The sequence below is a fragment of the Eublepharis macularius genome, chromosome 11 (assembly GCF_028583425.1).
Source record: "Eublepharis macularius isolate TG4126 chromosome 11, MPM_Emac_v1.0, whole genome shotgun sequence".
NCBI classification, from domain to species: Eukaryota; Metazoa; Chordata; class Lepidosauria; order Squamata; family Eublepharidae; genus Eublepharis; species Eublepharis macularius.
Genome location: NC_072800.1, coordinates 68,922,501 through 68,942,284, shown reverse-complemented (window position 1 = coordinate 68,942,284; position 19,784 = coordinate 68,922,501). Strand labels below are relative to the sequence as shown.

Sequence of the window (19,784 nt, the reverse complement as noted above, 5' to 3'; positions counted from 1 at the left end):
AAAGATGCAGGTAATGATTCCTTCTCGGCTTGAGATGCTCTGAGCAACCCTCAATCAGAGTAGGTGACACTGAGACTGATGAGCTACAGTGCCATCCTAAACAGAGTTATGCCTTTTTAAGCCTGTTGACTTCAATGAACTTAGAAGTGTGTAATGGTGCTGAGATACAAGGGTGTGACAGGATAGGACATCTTCCATTCCAGCTGAAAATACGCTTTTATTAAGATACTTTCAGGTAGGTAGCCTTGTTGGTCTGTATTCAAAGAGTAAGATTCAGGTCCAATTGCACCTTAAAGGCCTTAGAGACCCAGATCTTGCTTTTATGAGCTAGATGTGAAGGTAAACACAAGTTCCCCAGGTAGATTGGAGTGTTTTTTTGCAAAACTTCTGATGATATTTAAAAGTTTTGGGGAAGTTATTTCCTGTCAGTTTATGTCTTAGTATTTTGATGTTTTAATTTGCTAGCTGTTGCAATTATTTTTCTATGGCACTTTATATCACGAGACTATTTTATTTTAAGCTTGTAATGAAAGGATGCCTCTGACACCCCCTAAGAAATCCTCTCCTAGATCACTGCTTGCAATTTGTTGCCAAATGCAAAACCTTAGGTGCTGACACCACAATAATATTGATAATCAAATAATATATTTTACTCTGGCTATTCTGGAGGCCCAAGAACAAAGAGTGGGAAGAAGCATTTTCGGACTAAGGTGTGCCAGTCTGCATCAGCTTCTGGATTCCCTGTCTGATTAAATGACTCTCAAGCTTTATTTTTAAATGTGTCCCAACAGTTTAGGAACTCTTTTTATTAAAATAGGGGTGTACTCCAGAAAGAAAATGGCTGAAAAATCTGTAGAAAAAGGTCCATTTCAATATCAGGATTCAGTCTCCAGTATCCAAAAGCAAGACAGCTTCCCTAGCCTCTACTATCTAAAAAAAATGGCATGTTAAAGAAGCAGGAAATAACTAACCCTGCCAGAGGCCTAAATTCCAAGTGATACAGAGTTAAGTCATAGTATCCTCTGGAGGCATGGATCCTGAGAAGCCAATCTTGTTATCTCCTTATAGATAATAGAATGCAGGTACCCACATTGGTCCAAAGCAAAATGCATGTAATACTTTTGATTAGGACCAACCAAGGTAACATAAAACCCTGTGCAAGCTTCCACATTCAACAGAATTCTCTATGAAAAGACAAAACAAAGTAGAAAATAGAAAACTTCTCTGCAGGATGCAGATAAGAGACTTTAAAAACAGTGCCAGGAAAGATATGGTATAGCTTTTGTTTTAGGACTTGGATACTCATGGCCCATACAACAGAATCCATATTTTAAAGTCTAAAATCCTTAACACATAATTGCTTGAAAATAATGGCACGTTTCCAAAATATGTTCTGTGACCTTTGTGTAATGCCACATATGGGACTGCTCATAGACAGGCCAGAATACAGGAAATGTCTAGCAGCTTGGACAGGTCTTTGAGAAAATTACACTTAAAAAGGTAATAGTAACCTCTCAACCTTCTGAGCACAGCCCTATACAAGTACAGAAGTGGAGGAACCTGTGTCTGTGCTCATGCACCCAATGAAGAAGTAAGAATCACCCTTTTGTACCAAGGTCTGCTATTGTGTATGTATGTAAGGTACTGTTGAGTCGCAGCTGACATAAGGCCACCCTGTAGGGTTTTCAAGGCAAGAGACATTTAGAGGTGGTTTGCCATTTTTTGCCTCTGCACACCAACCCTGGACTTCCTTGATGGTCTCCCATTCAAGTACTAACTAAGACTGGCCCTGCTTAGCTTCTGAGATCTGATGAGATTGGGTTAGTTTGGGCCATTCAGGCCAAAGCAAAGCCTGCTATTACCACAATCACACACTTTGGGAAAATTCTACAGGCTGCCACTAGAGGTCAGTGTTAAGTCATATTACTACAACAAAGGCTTTCTTATTCTAAAAGAATTATTTAAGCACAATTAAACTATGAAGAGCATTTGTGCTATCATAAATGAGCTCTAATCTTCTTTTAAATAGGACTCAGAGGAACATTTGCAATGTATTTAGTAAATATATGAGTTATTTGCACTTTTGTACAAAAATACTTATGTACGAATCTTTAAACAATATTGTTTGCGATAACGCACACACACACCCCATTTTGGTGAATTTCTGCAAGCAGGATGCCACCTGTGGTCTTGCTTATAAGAGAAGACCTAAATTTACTTTTTAGTGCCTATACTTGGGTGATGGCACTCATAAAACATTTCTTGAAATCTCTTGAGTGCATTCCGGGATATCTGATGACTAATGTCTTCAGGACCAATGTAATTCATGGAATGGCTGAAGAATCTTGTCTAGACTCTTTCCTCTTGGCTATGGGGGTTTCCTGCTTTCCATGCAGGGAAAACTCCCCATGTGGAAGCAGCCAAAGCTAGCAAGAGATGAAGGTGAACAAATCCAGTAAAACACACTTAGGCTTCATTTTAATCACAAAAAGATGTTAGAGGAAGAGTATGTGGAATCGTGTTCAAGAATGAGATTTGTGCAGAAAGAAAAGCAAGAGAAAGTAGATATACTCATCTAACAGAGACACAGTGCAATCCAAAATGGAATTATGCCCTTCTAAGCCCATCTACTCCCCTCCCTATGAGAGCTGCCCACCACTGTTCTGAAGCTGCTGCCATGTTTCAATTGCACTGCTGCACTTTCTGTAATCGCCACTAAAAAAAAAAGAGTGCTGCTATTTTTAATATCTTTATACAATGCTTTTAATGTTTTATGATAATGTTTAATGAAATGTTTTAAATGTTTTTAATGCTGTTATCCGCCCTGAGCCTGCTTGTGGGGAGGGCGGAATATAAATAAGATTAAATAAATAAATAAATTGAAGTCAGTGAGTCTACACACATGGGGAAAGATACCAAAAGGGGGAGAAAGCCTCTCAAAAATAGCCTGATGAGGAATGAGCATGCCCAAAAGGCATGCAATGTGGAACGGAAGAGTCTGCTAAAGTGGACTGGAGGACATGAGCCTGCTCGAGCCCTTGAGAATGTTGGAAGAGAAATTTTTCCATTCCCTCACGGGCCATTAGTTTACAAATAGTCATTTTTAAAAAAGTTAGTAACTAGGTCAAATCAATTAAACCTTAATCACTTTGTGATGGCTTCTGCTTCTAAAACATTAAGTTAAATTATTTTTTTCTTTTTTTAAAAAAAATGACACAACCAATCAAATGAATATACAACTATGCTGGCAAATGCCATACAGTGAAGAATAAGCAGGGGTAACTTGTCAACAGAAATAATACATATTTATGGTGATAATTTAAACCATGTATAACATTAATCTTCATTTCATAATAGCTGTTTCTGCCAGCAAAGTTTTGGAGCCTGTTAAAATATAAATAGTGCTAATAATGCAACTGCTTTCCTCATTTTACATTTAATTGCTTGTATAACACTTGGGTATATTTTGTATTCATAAAAGGTAACACATGACCCTCCCCCCTCAATGAAATGAGGAACTGGGGGGGGGGAAGAATGGCACAATGACCAATAGATGGCAGTGCTGCCATAAATTACTACCAGCCAGGCAGAGTAGTGACCTGCCTATTAAACCAGTGATCTGAAAATGTACCTTGAAGACCTGGTATAGCTTTGATTATTTCATAATTGGATTGATGGGGAATGAACCAACACAGAGTTCAGACTGCTGGAGAGAAACATATGGGCTCTGGAGTAGTGACAGTGTCTCCTCAAGAGTCCAGCTTGGAATGTGTTACTGAGCCTTGCTGCTATTCCACTTGCTTGTCTGAAAAAATCTGCTTTTAATTTTGCGGGTTGTAAATCTGGCCCAACGTTCTTTGAAAAAATCTGGTTATGACTCTTCTCTTGAATAACTGACCTGGCCTGTGTGTAGCAACTTTGTTTCTGTATTATATTTGTATCCAGTATTTCTTCCATCATGAATCTTAAGGTAGAGTATCTTACACAGAACTCACAGGTCTCCCATGTCAGAAACGATCAGGCCCAGGCCCATTTTGCAGAAGCCCTGTTCAGGCATTAATGTTGGTGGTCTGACTTCATGTAAGGGGAGATTGTGCTACGTGTGATCCTGTTGATATGTGCTGTCATCATTTTGTGTGAACAGGACAGCACATGTATTTTCCCACTTCAGTACACGGCAGCATGTGTTTTCAAAAGTTTGGGTTTTTGATCACCTGCACCAAAGCTTGGGAAATACACAAGTTCCCTTGTACGTACAAAATGGGGACTGCATATTTTAAGAAGATTGCGCATAGCACAATCTCTTTTTACGTAGTGGATCACCAAAATTGGAATAACGGGACAGGGCTAAAGTTGCTACATCAGGTATCCTTACACTATGCTCTAGGACCACAAGTTGTATCTTGTGTTGTACATTAAACATACATTTATATTCAGAGGTAAGTTGTCTTTGAATACAGAGGTCCCATTTAACTATCTGAGTTACTGATGGACCACTTGACATCCATGAATTTGTCTAATCCCTTTTTAAATCCTTCTAAACTATTGATCATCACTCCCTCCTTTAGCAGTGAATTTTGCATTGCGTGAAGAAATACTTTCTTTTGCCTGTTCTGAAACTACCATCCCTGTGGGGTAGATCAGAAAAGCACACTTCAAAACTAGATTAATAATTTAACTCTTTTTTTTAATGACACATCCTTTCCAACATGTCTGAATGCCATAAAGACCATTTATAGCCCATTATATGAGTTTTATACTCTGAAAGAGACCATTCAGGCCTGTTGAATAAAAATGTATTGCTCTGACTAGTGTGCATATGTACTTCTAACAAGATCATATATTGCGGTCAAGTAGGTTGGTGACCCATCAAAATGATTTGCAATAAAAAATAATCAGTCTTCCTTAATTAAGTTAGCTACTATATGTTCTTGTCATAAAAGATTTATAGGTTTCTGGTGGCTCTATGGTTTGATATTAAGAATACAGTCTTACTGGATAAAAGATCTAATATGCTTATAATAAAATGATTATATTCTCAGTGTTCCCAGTCAAGAGTAGAATATCCCAAATGTCATTTTAACAGCAAATTTGCAATATTATAAAGCTATATCACAGCTCTATTATTCCAGGGCAGAGTGGTTCCAAGTAAAACATGCTATATATAAAGCATTTCATTAAAAATACACATTTATCATCTTGGTGTGAAATGCATCCTTTCCAAATCATTATTTTGTAGCTAATCCTTTACATAATTATGGGAGCAACCTAAGCAGGTCTACCCAGAAGTAAGGCCAACTTTTTTTCAGTGAGGACTACTCCCAGGAAACTGTTTTTACAATTGCAGCTTGTATGGCAATTCCGGCCTCAAGAGCTCTGATGATCTCTTTACATCAGTTTTCCAGTGGCTGCGTGAATAAACTACTCATGTTAACCTCCTTTAGCCTATATGACAGAGTGGTAGTTAGATATTAGAGCATATTGGAATTGTGCTAGGTATGGAAACACAATAGCTTTATGCTGACATCCTGCTGCATGTGGACTGACCCTGAACCACACGTGATGATTGTTACCAGTTACCACAATCCTTTGGCCATGTGTGCCTAAGATGTTATATGGCCAGCATGGTCTCTTGGTCACAGCACAATTCCTTAGCAGTTTCTACTATCATCTAAAGACGTTCAATATATTAATTGGTGGTTCTAGGCCAGTCCATTTCTTCTCAAACATAGACATGGTGCATGTGTGAAACAGGGGAAAGGATCTCACTTCCCTCCTTTCCTCCTTTGTTGGGAGACGACGCTTAAGCTGCAGGTTTGTGAGAGAAAATAATTCAGAGAGTCTCACAAATTCAAAGACTCAACTGAAAGAAAGTGTTGTATTCCATGATGACCGCACAATTAAGCTAATGGGGAAATATGCAATTAATGATTTCCCCAGGATCTTAGGTTTCTTTGTATACAATACCTGTAGCCTATAGTTCAGGAAGCAGGTAACCCACAGAGAGAATTAATGGGTGTCTGACCAGGGGAAGTTCTCCATTAACCCCCTCCTGAAAGTTGTTTTGCAATTGTGACGGATGGCCAGGTTCAATATCTTTTTACTGATTTCCTCCAACACTCCCCCATGTTTATGTGCTTTTGCTCATCTCGGCTTGTCCCCCCCCTCTCAAAACGCAGAGGTGTACTGTAACAACAATAACCTTCTACAATATAAGGTGGATGCGCTCAGGACACCAAGACCCAGTCCATCATTGGAACATAGGACCAGATTCATCAACTTCTTCTAAATGGGTTGTGAAAGGGGTCCAAGAGAGCAACTATACTGCCTTTAGAGTCAGCTTGTACAGGAAAAGCCTCAAAGGGTTCCACTAATCAGTTTTGCGATTGCTTTTCACCTTGAGAGCAGAACAGAGAACAGCAAAGCAATTCCTGCAGGGCTGGGCCCCAGAGGCCAATAGCTAGTTCTTTACAAGGGAGCCAAGCTACAATTGACATTAACTGAAGAGCTGCAAGAAAGGAGTATCAGAGTCAATATCCAAGGCATTCTTTCAAGGAAAAGAATAGCAGGCAGAACAATGTCTATACATGATGAATGATGTTTCATCTGGTAATGTTAAATTAATGTCAGTGGCTATTAGAGCCAAGTGAATAATTTTGTGACATAAAATGAATCTGATGAAATACATCTCTTTCTCTTCATGGAATATCTATGAGCCAATCTTTTTCTCCATTTTATTTATTATTTGAGATACTCCATGAAACTTTTTGCAAATGTCATTGCTTTATGTCCTTTAATTTTTGAACCACCTTGCTCATTTATTCATGTAAATCGCATATGGATTTATTTCTGAATAAGCGAGCTCAATTGTTACAACCAACTTGCCAGTGAAAATAAATGGAAGAATAAAAAAAAGGAAACATATGCGCATACATATGCTTACAGTTTGTCTCAACAAACTCAACGAATGCTTAATCATTCAAATGCTCCACCACTGCTAAACAAGTTACTGCTATTTATATTACTCTCCTATTATTTTTACACAGCTTTAATTTGCAATTAATAGTGCAATCCTAAGCAGAGTTACAAGTCCATGGAGGTCAATGGGCTTAAAAGCATATTCAGGAATGCAGGGCGAGTGTGTAAACTGCAATTTTTTAAGATACCTCCTCACTGATACCGCTATTGAAAACCTTTACAGTATTACTTTTCATTTGCACTGCTTTGAAAATTGTTTTGTAACTCATGAGTTTGTTAGTCATACTTTCTGAGGAGTTAAATTATTATTAAATTATAATATTTTTGCTGTATTGTACTTTTTAGATTTGATTGTAAGTTGCCTTGTGGACCTCTGGCTACGAATGCAGGGTAAAAAGCTTTAAAATAAATAAATGCTGAATACTTAAATCCTGATCTGTTGATTGGCCCATTGCAACAGTTGCTATCAGTTCCTCAGACAAAATTATCCATGTTCTAGTCCAAATTCAGTATCGTGTCAACCAATACAGAAATCTATGGCTCTTATTAGCTGTACTGTCCTCTACTCGTGTTTTACTGGCTTCACATATTCATAGTAATGCAAACAGTATGGTAAAACTTTAACAATGATTGATTAATTTGGTTATATCCAAACATTTTCTGATAACAAAAGGCACTTCGATCAGCAAAATACTATTTTCTTGCCTTCTCTTCTTCTGACTTAGCTCCCCAACATTCTTTTGTAGGGGGAGACATAGCATGAAAGGAGAATGAAAAGGGGGAATCAGCAAACATCACCCCTCCTTTTCCAATAGTGGGAAATGATTCTAGGCTCCAACTCACGAAGTGAGATCTAGAGCAAACAGAAGCACCAGGGTAATGAGCCAGAACACCTAGAAATTGCACAGTGAAGATATTTCTTGACTAAGGTGTCCAACAATCTGCCATTCATCTTGCACTCACCTTGCATTGCCAAGATGGGCTGTTGTCAGATTAACTAGAGCTGTAGCGGCCGCTTCCTTTACCTCTTCATTGTCGCTGCTTAGCAACTGAACTAGCTGGGGAATTCCTTTGGAGGGGAAATAATGGTACATATGCAGTTTCAAATTAGCTAAAGTAAAACAGCAGACTAGTAAACAGAACGTAACTGTTTACAGATCATGGTTCCACCCTCCTCCATAACTGACTTACCAAGAGTTCCAGTGGTTTGTTTGCTGGCTAAATTCTCACACATAGCAGAGATTGCTTGAGAAGCAGCTATTTTAGTTCCTTCATTATCTGTTCCCAAAAGGGTAACAAGACATTTTTCAACTTCTTCTTCATGCAGGATTTTTCTATTTTCAGCTGCATATAAAAAGAACAACAATATACAATAAATTACGGCAAATAGGTTAAAGATAAAAGAAGAAGTCAAGTTTCCATACAGATGATGGTGCTAGCATTTTTTGCCTTTGCCCAATGCAGCATAAAGACGTAATGCACATGTACACTTTATTAAAAATCCTAAGCAAGCTTAATAAAATTTGCAGAAGTATGCAAGTCTTTGGAGGTGGTCAAAGGGATGCATTCCAACTGCCAGCTTTATGCAAAAGTGAGCGAACAACATTACAGATTAAGTCTCCCTGGGAAAAAAAAGCAGCACTCATTTCATGTAGAATCAGGGATGCACACATGCCTCCCCCTTGCTTCCCCAATCTATCCTCACTAGGGCATAATGCCTTTCCTCAATTAGTGCTAATAGGAGCCGTGTCCATGAAAATTAAAAGGTCACTTTCCCAGCAAAGATGCTACGTACTTGACAGTTGCTGTACAAATCAAATTAATCCTCAGACTAGCTGTAGTGAGCGGTAAGTTAAAAATGTGGTCCATGCCTCATTTCATTACCTTAAGCAAAACTGTCAAGAGTTACCATGGACTTCTGCACACCTCCGAGACCTCAATAAAATATCATACAAAAATAAATTATGACTTGCAGTTAATAGGAATAGACTAATAATAAGGTACCATACATTTTCCCAATAAATTCCTTACTTTTATGTTCCATCCATCCTTCAAGGAGCTCAGGCACTATACACAGTGTTCTGGAGTACAGGTATCTGAAGAAGTGAGCTGTGACTCACAAAAGTTCATACCCTACCACAAATTTTGTTATCTTATAGGTGCGACTGGATTCTTGCTCTTTTCTAGTGTTTCCACTGTGTATAGTGGTTATGGTGTTGGAAAGGATCCGGGAGCCAAATTCAAATCCCCACTCTTCTGTGCTTGCTGAGTGACCTTGGACCAGTCACACCCTTCCAATGTAATCTACCTCACAGGGATGTAGTGAAGATAAAACAGAGGAGCAGCTAATGATGTAAACCATTGTGAGTTCCCATTCTGGAGAAAGGCAGTAAATAAATAAATCCCAACAAGGTCACACTTCCTCTCCACTTCAATAATGAGGCCACCAAATTTACAGGCACTCATTAGTGGCCTCTTGTCCAGCCACCTGGTGCTCTAGGGAAACTAGGTCTCCCAGAATTTGTCCACTTAGACCCGCTCAGATTCTGCAGCCAGAGGCCAAGCAGTGATGTGTGGACGCTCCACAATTTGACACCACTGCAGTATACACCTAGATGTCCATAATAAAGTCATGCCCACAGTGCATGACTGATAGTTACAACATATCAAATCTATCTTTCAGTCACCCCATAAAATTAGTGCACAAATAGGACAGCACACAGGTAGGGACACCAATGAAATATTCCAGAATGTGTTTTATTAAGTTGTCCAAAGTAATGCAGTCCACTCTGGCAGTGTTTTATAGATTGCTGCTGCTCCCTTTCACTTCTATTTCTGGAGTACGGATTCAAAGAAAAATTAACTAGTACATTCCAATGATAAGTAGCTAAAAGAATCAGAACTTATATTTAATCTAATACTTAATTTAGAAAGGGAGCATATCCCTTTAAAAGTATTTTTATATACAAATTAAACCATCCTGCTCTCTGACTGTGTTTTACTTCATACTTTTATATAATTAGTGTAACTGAGGCAAGAGAAAAGATGGGGTGTAAGTATTTTAATAAATAAAAATGAATAAAGTAAGACTCTAAGGAAAAATCCGTGTACAGCAAAGATTCAAGATGGGAACATATGTGGGGTATATGTTGATTAAATGTTCTGAACATTAATAGCAAAATTTGATTTCAAACAGAGCTCATTCTCAGATTGCCTAGCTGTTTCTCTTTTCAAGATAGCTCTTTTAGTTGTTTTCTACATGTCAAATGGCTTTGGGAGAATATTAAGGAAATGTAGAAATGAGTTTTGCCACATCAATGGTATGTAACTCCAAACACTCTAGAGATGGAATTAACTGGGATTACCAGTTGGTTTGACACATAATGGACTTTGCCTCTGGTTTGATGCTGGCCAAACATGTCAGTAATCCCTGGTAATGGTCTCTAGAGGGTCTTTATACTTCAGCAATTTGTTTTTCATACCATGTTATTTGTTCCTTGGTACCTGGAATAAAAGTGTTCCTCTTTTCTTCTAAACAGCAGTGATAATAAATGATATTTTATACTGAAAATATACACTGTAAAGAAAGAGGACATAACACTAACATTTGCTTTAACTGTTGGAAGAAAAATAATGAAAACCATTTGAAAGCCAAATGGAACACATTTCATTTTGTAATAAAGACACTGATCGAACAATATTGGTTCAAATGATCATACAGTGCTGTGCTCCAAAGTGGCTCCCACTGGACTCATATTGAATTTACTGCTGAGCAAATATGGAAAGGAATGGGCTGCACATCTGCCAATACTGGAATCACAACGGAAGTTCTGATGTCAGAACCTTCTGCAGGAGGCCAATTATACTCCAACGTGAGAACTTCCAACAAGACCTGCCCACCCAATATTTGACTATTACAGGAGAGGTGTCAGATCTAGTCATGAAAAAGCTGAAACCATGTTGTTATCAAGTCAGCCAGGAGGAGAAAAAAAAGGAACTGGTATTTTCTGGAAAGGCAAAACACATTTTTAAAATTCTTAATATCACTGCATCCCAAAAGGATAAATCCTGTAGCAGCTGCTGAAAGGACTATTTTTTAAAAAAAATCTAATCTCAGTGTGAGGATGACTGTTCCAATAACCACAGACACACCATTTTTCATTTCAATGCAGGGAAATAAAATTAACCATCATCATTTCTCGGCTCTCCTAGAAGAATACTCAAAATAAAACATTGTTTGCCAAACCCAGAAAGGACAAACTACTGTGAGACTACAACAAATTTTAAGACAAATCAACAATGTAATCCACAGCCTGATCCTAAATGCATTTATTGGAAAGCATTTACTTTCACCTAAGTATGATTAAGACTGCAGCTTAGAGTTACAAAGTACTATACTAGACTTTTCTTTTTACTCCCATAAGTCAAGCCTACATATTTTAAGAAGAGAAATAAACTTCATATCATACTTTGCCTATCGCTGACTCCCCACTTAATCAACATTTGCCATCAGGGAGAAAGGTGGCATATTAGTCTTTTTATGTATAAGGGGCTTCTTGAGGAGTAACAACATATAAATTAGGTGTACCCCACCTTTTTGAGCCCATGGTCACCTATAAAATTCTATCACAGCGTGGTGGGAGCAGCCACAAAATGCTTGTCACAGAAGGTGTAGCCAGTCATGAAATGGCTTCTGCAGCTTACCTGCAGTCACACAATGATGATCCTTGTGTTGTGGTGCCAAAGCTTAAAAATCTGCACAGCCAATCAAATCTCCAATGGCCAATTAGAAGCCTCGCTGGGCGACAGCCCCACTTGGCCTCGCCCATTTTCTAAAAACACTTGGTGGATATTGTTGGAAATAGCAATGTCTAGTGTACAAGAAGGAGGAAGAGAAGAAGACCCTTCCACACAGTGGGCAGCTAGGATCAGTTAGTTAGGATAGTGAGGGCAGCACCTCTCTTATCTCCTAAAGGTCATTTCCTTGTCTTGTCTCCTATTGGGCTAAATAGGACAATTTCCTCCTTCTCTCTCCTGATCTCTCTCTCTCTCTAAGATGTAGTCAGATAGACAGCATCTATCTCTCCTCTTTACTCTCAAATATGTAGTTCTTAAATAAATCCTTTTTAACCTTTTAACCAGTACTATGTGACTACCACTGCTTTAATTGCTACTCTCCCAACAGATATCACATTGGAGGTCCCCTGATATAAATAGTGCAATCAGTCAAAAGCCTTGGTAAGTAAGAGACCTTCTCACGGTGCCTAAAGACCAAATAAGAAGGCATCAGGTGAGTGACTCTGGCGAAGCAGCTCCATAAGGGGAGCCGGACCACAGAGGAAGCCTCACCCACATGAAGACACAGGCTCCCAGCAAAGAGCCACTTTAGATTATCTTAACTGATGGGCAAATTTGTACAGGTGAAAATGGTCCAAATAGCTCTGGTCCAAAGTCATACAAACATTATAAAGCAAGTGTTAAAGAAAAAAACATGAACAACAGAAAGAATATAAAAAGAACAATAAAACTTTTACAAGCACAAATCAAAAGCTAGGTGTCATTTAAAAATGGTATTTCTATCACATTTGAAAGGTTAAATGGATTTATCAGATTGGCCTGTCTAGGAAAGTCCACCTTACAATCTGGGGGGGACTAGCCAAGGGGCATCAGAAGCCCTAGCCTTCCTATTAAGTTTCATAGATATGAGATAGGATTAGCAAGTAGGACTTAAATGTGAAATGTAAGTAAAATACTGAAAAAATAAGATATGGTAAGAAATAAGCTTTTCAGTCTTAGAAACTGATTATGAATATTCATAAATTAAAGTAATAATTCTAGAGTTGTTAGAAATAGCTAATAGTGCATAGATGTTGGAAACAAAATCTAAGAAGTCTGTCATGGCTTGTATCACCAAAAACCCTTGAGGGGTTCGCAGTGCAAACCTAAGCGGAGTTACTCCAGTCTAAGTCCATCAGTTCCAATGGGCTTAGACTGGAGGAACTCTGCTTAGAATTGCACTGTCAGAATCCTATTAATGGACAACAAGAAGTGCATTATTCTTGATATTATTACATTGTGTTGTCATATGTTACTGCTGTTCCTTGATTGCAACTTGACAAATCACTATATGGTTGGAATTTTTAGACCTATTTAAACAGCGCTGTCTTGCCGATTGCAAGCTACGAGTATCCAGCCAGCGTACTTCACAATGACATGGTGAAATTTTTACAAAAGCATTCTATTCCATTGTTTATATAAACAAAGAATTATAAAACTCCGAATTATTTTTAAAAATTAAGTAATTAATCCACTGGAGGTAGTAATGTAATATTATTTTAAAGCCTGTTATACCTTTGCAAGAAAAAATTCTGCATCCTAGCAGCCTAAGATTTACATGGCACATTTTAGAGTCATGATGAGGAGTCAACTCTGTTATTGTTCTTTGAATGAATCACTGGGAATGAAAATATTTAATGTAAACAATCTTGAGATCATATGCGTGCAATTAAAAGAAAAAAAATACAAAATAAAGGTTTGAGATACCATCGTCTTCGGAAAGATTTTTCTTACATGCTGCATTTACAAATGGATGGAGTGGCAACATTTTAGCAAGCACCTGACTGCAGGCAGGACTGTCAAGACTTGGGGGAATAGGTGTACAAAATTCTCAGGGTTTGGGTGGTCCTAGGGCCTGAGAAGGCAGGCACTCCTTCTATCTGGGATGGTCATCCTCTTCCACCGAGCGCGCAGCTTTGGGAGGGATGCACATGGAGTGGTGAGGGAGGAAGGGGACACCCGCCTAGCCAGCCAGATCAACCCTGGTGATCAATGGGGTGACAGATGTCGCAGCCAGATCGCCCTCACATCCAAGAAGGCAGGCGGAAATACAGGAGCAAAGGGACTTGTCTCCTAGTCTAAATCCCTAAATGGTATTTATCTTTAACCCCATTTTAAAAAATTGCACCTCAGAATCATAGACTGCATTCCATCATCATGAACAAACAGAGGTTTGTCTATGATGAGCACAAACATAGTTTGTGGTTTGTGTTTACCTGCTGTAGTGCAAGACCCTTTCTTCTGCATCTAAAACGCAACTGTTCATAGGTATCACCAAACCCCTGGAGGACTCAGTGCATAGGTAGATTGAACAGAGAAGCACAGTAGCCTGGGCCAGCTAAACTGAACACCCAGCACCTCTAGATTGGCCATTAAAAACAACCTGTCTCTTAATGGGAGGAGGACCCCACCATCTTTCCACTGAAAATGGCCACCTAACCATTGTCTCTTTGTCTTTTCTTCGGTTCTGTGCTGTACTGTTTCATCTTGCTGAAGGAGAACGGAAGATGATGGAACACAGTGTTTATTCCACTAGCTTCAAGGTATTGCAATTTAGGCTAGGAGACATGTGTAGCTACTCTGATTTTATTTCTCTTTGCCTTGAGTTAACCCATGCCCCTTGGTCTTCACATTTTGAATTAAACTTATTCCAAACCTCACCTGTGCCTTTGTAACTTCAGTCTCTAAAGCCATTTTGGTGTAGTGGTTAAAAGAGTCAGGACTCTAATTTGAAGAACTGGGTTTGATTTCCCCCTCCTCCACTTGAAGCCAGCTGGGTGATCTTGGGTCAGTCACAGCTCTCTCAGAGCTCTCTCATGCCCACCCAACTCACAGGGTGATTGTTGAGAGGATAATAATAACACACTTTGTAAACCGCTTTGAGTGTGGCATTAAGTTGTCCTGAAGGGCGGTATATAAATCAAATGCTGTTGTTAAATAAACTCCTTTCTTTTATCTGGAATAAGTACCACTACATTTCTTCGAGCATCCAGCCATGCCCCTAAACAGCATCAGCACCTCAAGGAAGGAAAGGGTTGACTTTCCTTCTAAGTTTTCTTTATTCAGACATTTCTTTGTTTACAGCTCCTCGGTCATTCAAAGGCCTGGCTGAGCATAAAAAGATGTACAGTAGCCCCTTTCCTCAAAGTCAATCTATGGCTGGTGATAGCCCAAGTCCTTTATTTTTCTTACCCCACAAGCCTGGAAGGGTCTCTCAGCCACTTCCCACACTCCCAACTAGGGGTGCTGCCCCAGAAGTTACCACAGAACACTCATTTTGTTCCATCCCGTTCCTTTTACGCATTATGCACAGAGCACAATTAACATTCCCAGGTTTGGGAAGCCTTAAATCAAGCTGTGGTTCACTGTGACATCCAAATACAGATGCCTGGGTAAAGTGGTTTGATTCCCCCCCACCTTCACAACCCTGATTTGAGAAGTGAGGGGACAAATTCCAATGTCCAGGCACCCCCCTATGGACCTCACAGACAATATGGAGCTGGATTCAAAGCTTCCCAAACCAGGACCTGGAACATCAAGCATGAGGGGAGTAGTGACATGAGCTGTGTTCATGTGCTTCTCCAACATGTAAAAACTTCTATTTGTCTGTGCCATCTGAATGTAGCCCACAGAATTAGCAGGAATTTGAACTGATTCAGGTTGCCCTCCAAAAAGGCACAGCTATCAAATAGCTCCCCATCAACGCTTACATTCCAATGCATACCTTTAATCATCAAAATGAACCTCCGAGTTGCCATAAACATGCTCTGAAGATTTTTCTTAAGAAATGCAATACGAATTTCAGAAGTGACGTACCATCATAAGCTGATTTAGCAATTGCTTTTGCTGCATTCTTCTGAAAATCAGTAAGTGTGGAAACTTCAGTGAAAGCAAGTAGTTTTCTGAGACCCCCTGTCTCCTGAATCAATTGCACAGTATCCACATCCTCAAGACAGTTTGCCACCACTCCAAGGGCTTCCACATGTAGATCATTAAATTCCTTAAACAATTATGTAATGAAGATGAGAAAGAACTTTCAAAGTACAAAAACAGCTGCTTCCATTAAAAATTTTTTTTATTAATTTTCCAAATAAGATGAAAATAAACACAATGAATAACTAAGACACAGACTCACACAGAAACTAATACATATGAATGAATAAACAAATGTATTAAACATTTCTAGTTAATTAATAACAGTATCTTCCCTCAAAGAGTTCTCCTTTCAGGTAAGTTAGTACCTACATGACCATATTTAGGATACAAAATATGTCATTCACAGGGCCTCTCTTTAAAAATACGTTCATAAGCTTCTGTTAAGACTACAAAATGTGCTATTGTTCTCTTTAACAGTGCAATCCTAAACAGAGTTAATTCGGTCTAAGCCCACTGATTTCAATTTGTTTAGTATAAAGTAACTCCGTTTAGGATTGCACTACCAGACAATTAAAACAGAAGGCAAAGTATTCCACTGCTTCTAGTAGGATTCTGAATACTAACCCTGTAAAACCCGGCATCTTAAAATTCCCAACAGATTTAAAATTAATTTTGCTTCACAATTTCCATTTGAGACAAGTAAACATGATGCCTATTTTATAAAGACAGAAGGTCCCTTTCATTCCAATCATAGCCTAGTCTAGTATGCTTTGCTTTGAAACTAAAACTATTTCCTCCATATTACATTTTTGATAGCTGGTGATAAATAGAGATGGGCATGAATCGAATTATGACCAAAAAAATGCACGAACCAGGTTGGTTCATGGTTCGCAAACCAATGGTTCATGGAAGCTCGTTTCCACGAACTTCTATGAACTGGTCTACTGGATTGTTTGGGTCGTAAAGGGGCAGTTTAAATGGGCATTTCCCCAGGGTCCCTTTAAACTATTTCCCCACTTTAAACGATCAGTGGCAGGTCCCTTTAAACTATCAGCTGGCAGGTGGCAGGGGGGGATCCCCTACGTGGGCCTGCAGGGCGGTGGAGGAGACCATTTTCAGCATTCTCTGCTGCTGAAAACGGCCTCCCTGCCCCTCAAAGGGCCGCAGCAGCGGCCGTTTGAGGAGTGGGAAGGCCGTTTTCGGCCTCTGCAGCCGTCCTGCGGGCCTACACAGCAGCAGAAGAGGTCAAAAATGGCCTTCCTGCTCCTCACGGGAGGACGCTGTAGGCCCACAGGGCAAGGTAAGTGTGGGGCTGGGGCTGGGCTGGGCAGTTTATAGGGCCCTGCCGCTTGCAATCAGCAAGTCCCTTTAAACTATCAGCTGGCAGGCAGCGAAGGGGGATCCCCTCCTGCCGCCTGCCAGCTGATAGTTTAAAGGGACCTGCCACTTGCAAGGCAGGAAAGGGCCCTTTAACCTGTCAAATGCCCCTTTCCCTGCCACTGCTAAGCAGCCGGAAAGGGGCATTTAAACCCCACAAACTACGAACTGGTTCGTAAACTTACCCCAGTTCGTGCCGGTTCCTGGTTCATGAAAACCCACGAACCACGAACCTCATGGTTCAGTTTTTTTGTGCTTCGTGCCCATCTCTTGTGATAACACCAGCATGACAATTTCTTAAAAAAGCATACATTACAAAGTATTTGCCAGGATTCCTGTGCTAGATCCTAGAAGCCTGCCTTTAGCACCTCAACTTGTATCCATGGTGCTAGATTGCTGCTGGTCTAGGGCTTCACAAACCGTTGAACAGATGGTTAGTGCTGTGGCAATGTTTACTGTTGATCAACTGAGGATTTGGGGATGGGTGGGAGGGACAGACTGATCCAAATCATATCTTTACCAGCAAATGGTAAATAACACTGTCCAACTGTTCAATGGGGAGATCCATCTTTGGTTTGGACCACTAAACCTCTATATTTCACAAAGCCTGAAAGAATAAACTAATGCTTTTCAGTAGATTTTTTGCAAAAAGGTAAGAATGACTATGTTCACAGCAAACATTTTAAAATTCAGGTTCACATTCGGCTATATTTTTCAATTTAATGGTACCTTAGTCTCCAGTATCTTGAAAAGGTGATCAAGTCCTTGATTTTCTCGTAACATCACTCTGGTTTCTCTATCTATGGTAATTACACCTAAAGTTTTGAGAGCTAACAACTGAATAATTGGGTAGTCAGACTTCAGAAGTTCCAACAAAGGAGGAATCACATTTAGTTCACGAACTGCAGCACGACTTTGAAAATCCTGCAGTTAAATACCGAGCAGGAAAGGTAACTGATGGAAAACAGTTTTGAAAAATGGACACACATGAGTACAAACACAGTTAAAATGAGTTATTTTGAAGTTGTCAGTTATTATGCTCCTAACATCTTCAGATATTCACAGAATGATACTCAGCAACTGTATATAAGTTAATACATATTCTCAATGAATAACTTTTATGTTACATCTTGAAATACTTTTCAAGAGGAAAATATTAACTGAGCTAAAGAAAGTTGGCATATCACATTAATTTTTTTAAGAAGAGTTCAGTCCAATGCAATTTTGATAAATTTATCTGAACTTGAAGATATTTATACATTTGACTGCACCTTCACTGCCCAGTTTTCTCCACTCCCCCTTTTAAAATAATTACATTTAAAAACGGTATTACTATATCTTCCAACCGTTTACAGCATACAACTCCCCACAAAAGAATGGCTCCTATGCAGTATTAAAATGGTAAAATTAAAAAGTTGTAAGTTAAAAACAGCATTCTGCACATGTTGCTGTTCAATTTCTTTTATCATTCTGAGCAAGCACCAGGTGCAGTTGTCCAGATACCTTACAACAAAGACAGCTAGCTAGCAAAAGAAGGGAAAGAGCAAAATGTGATTCAGAATAAAGACATGCTCTGATGCCCTAGAAAAGATTGAGCTGTGAATTGAATTCATTACTGAGCTGATTCACTTACAGCCCGATCCACAATGCAGTTCAACTGGAGTATTTGGATTTAAGCCAATTTGGGTCCATTGAAGTAAATGTAGCTAAATCGACTTAAATCCTAGTATTTCCTCTTAACTGGATTGTGGATCAGGCTGTTAGTCTCTGAAAAGAACTCCTATACAAATGCACTATTCTGTTGCTAACCAGCATATGGTGACATTAACACTGATTGTGAAAGTAACCAATTACAATAACCCTCCTTCTCTCATGAAAAGGAGCTGTCAAAAGCATTTTCCTTAGAGTTACAAAGAGCTGCAAAATCATGGTGTGTTGTGCAAGAATAAGGCAAAAAAAAAATCTAACCACACCACAAAGACAGACATTTTCATGAACTTCCTTTCGCACTGGTCAAACAATTTTTCCACACAATGGAGAGAAGATTGATTTTATGCATTCTAGTCTTGAAGATTATTTCCTTTATGTGCATGCAAATGGAGATTGTTACATCTCAGACGATACATTTAATTGGAACTAAATTCCAATGGAATAAGTGGGATTTATCTTTAAGTAAACTGCCCCAACCCAATGTAAAAGAAACCTAAACTTCTAGCCTTCCATGAATGTGAAATGATATTGCAGAACAGCAAAACACACATCAGCCATTATTTGGGTGACAGCCCAAATAATCTTTTAGGCAGGGTTGGGGGAACGGTGTCATTCTGCATTCTTTCCTCCTGCTTAATATGTGATGAACATATTTGGGTTCAGGAATGACCATGCTAACCACCTGTTAGGTGTGTAGGGGCAGGGGAAGAGTGGGGGCACAGCCATTTGCTACACATCCAGTACTGAGATCATGGGGGTGGGTGCGGAGTGAGGTACCAGGAAAAAATCTGGAGTGAATTAAATTAGAACCATGCCCCAACAAATAACTAATTTTGAACTGCAAAGTGAAGATTAACCAGCAAGAAAAGGTACATTTCTTTGTAACTGATAATGGAAAAAAATAATCACCTGTACCATGCTATAGATGCATTCAACACAATTCTTCTTAACATCAGGATCAGGACTGTTTAGCAGTCTGATAAGCGGTTCTAGCCCACCTTGCTCAA

At 39.2% G+C, this 19,784-nt stretch overlaps 1 protein-coding gene across 1 annotated transcript in view; it reads right to left on the bottom strand.

The window, feature by feature from the left end:
- The window catches only part of ARMC3 (armadillo repeat containing 3), a 75,291-nt gene that overhangs the window by 26,079 nt on the left and 29,428 nt on the right, over positions 1–19,784 (bottom strand). Inside the window, exons 6-10 of the mRNA XM_054991486.1 lie at positions 19,687–19,784; positions 17,797–17,991; positions 15,631–15,814; positions 8,170–8,322; positions 7,942–8,047 (exon numbers count right to left, since the gene is read on the bottom strand). The exon at positions 19,687–19,784 is cut by the window's right edge and continues 78 nt beyond it. Of these exons, the coding sequence (XP_054847461.1) occupies positions 7,942–8,047; positions 8,170–8,322; positions 15,631–15,814; positions 17,797–17,991; positions 19,687–19,784 (736 nt within the window). The remainder of the gene's footprint in view (positions 1–7,941; positions 8,048–8,169; positions 8,323–15,630; positions 15,815–17,796; positions 17,992–19,686) is intronic.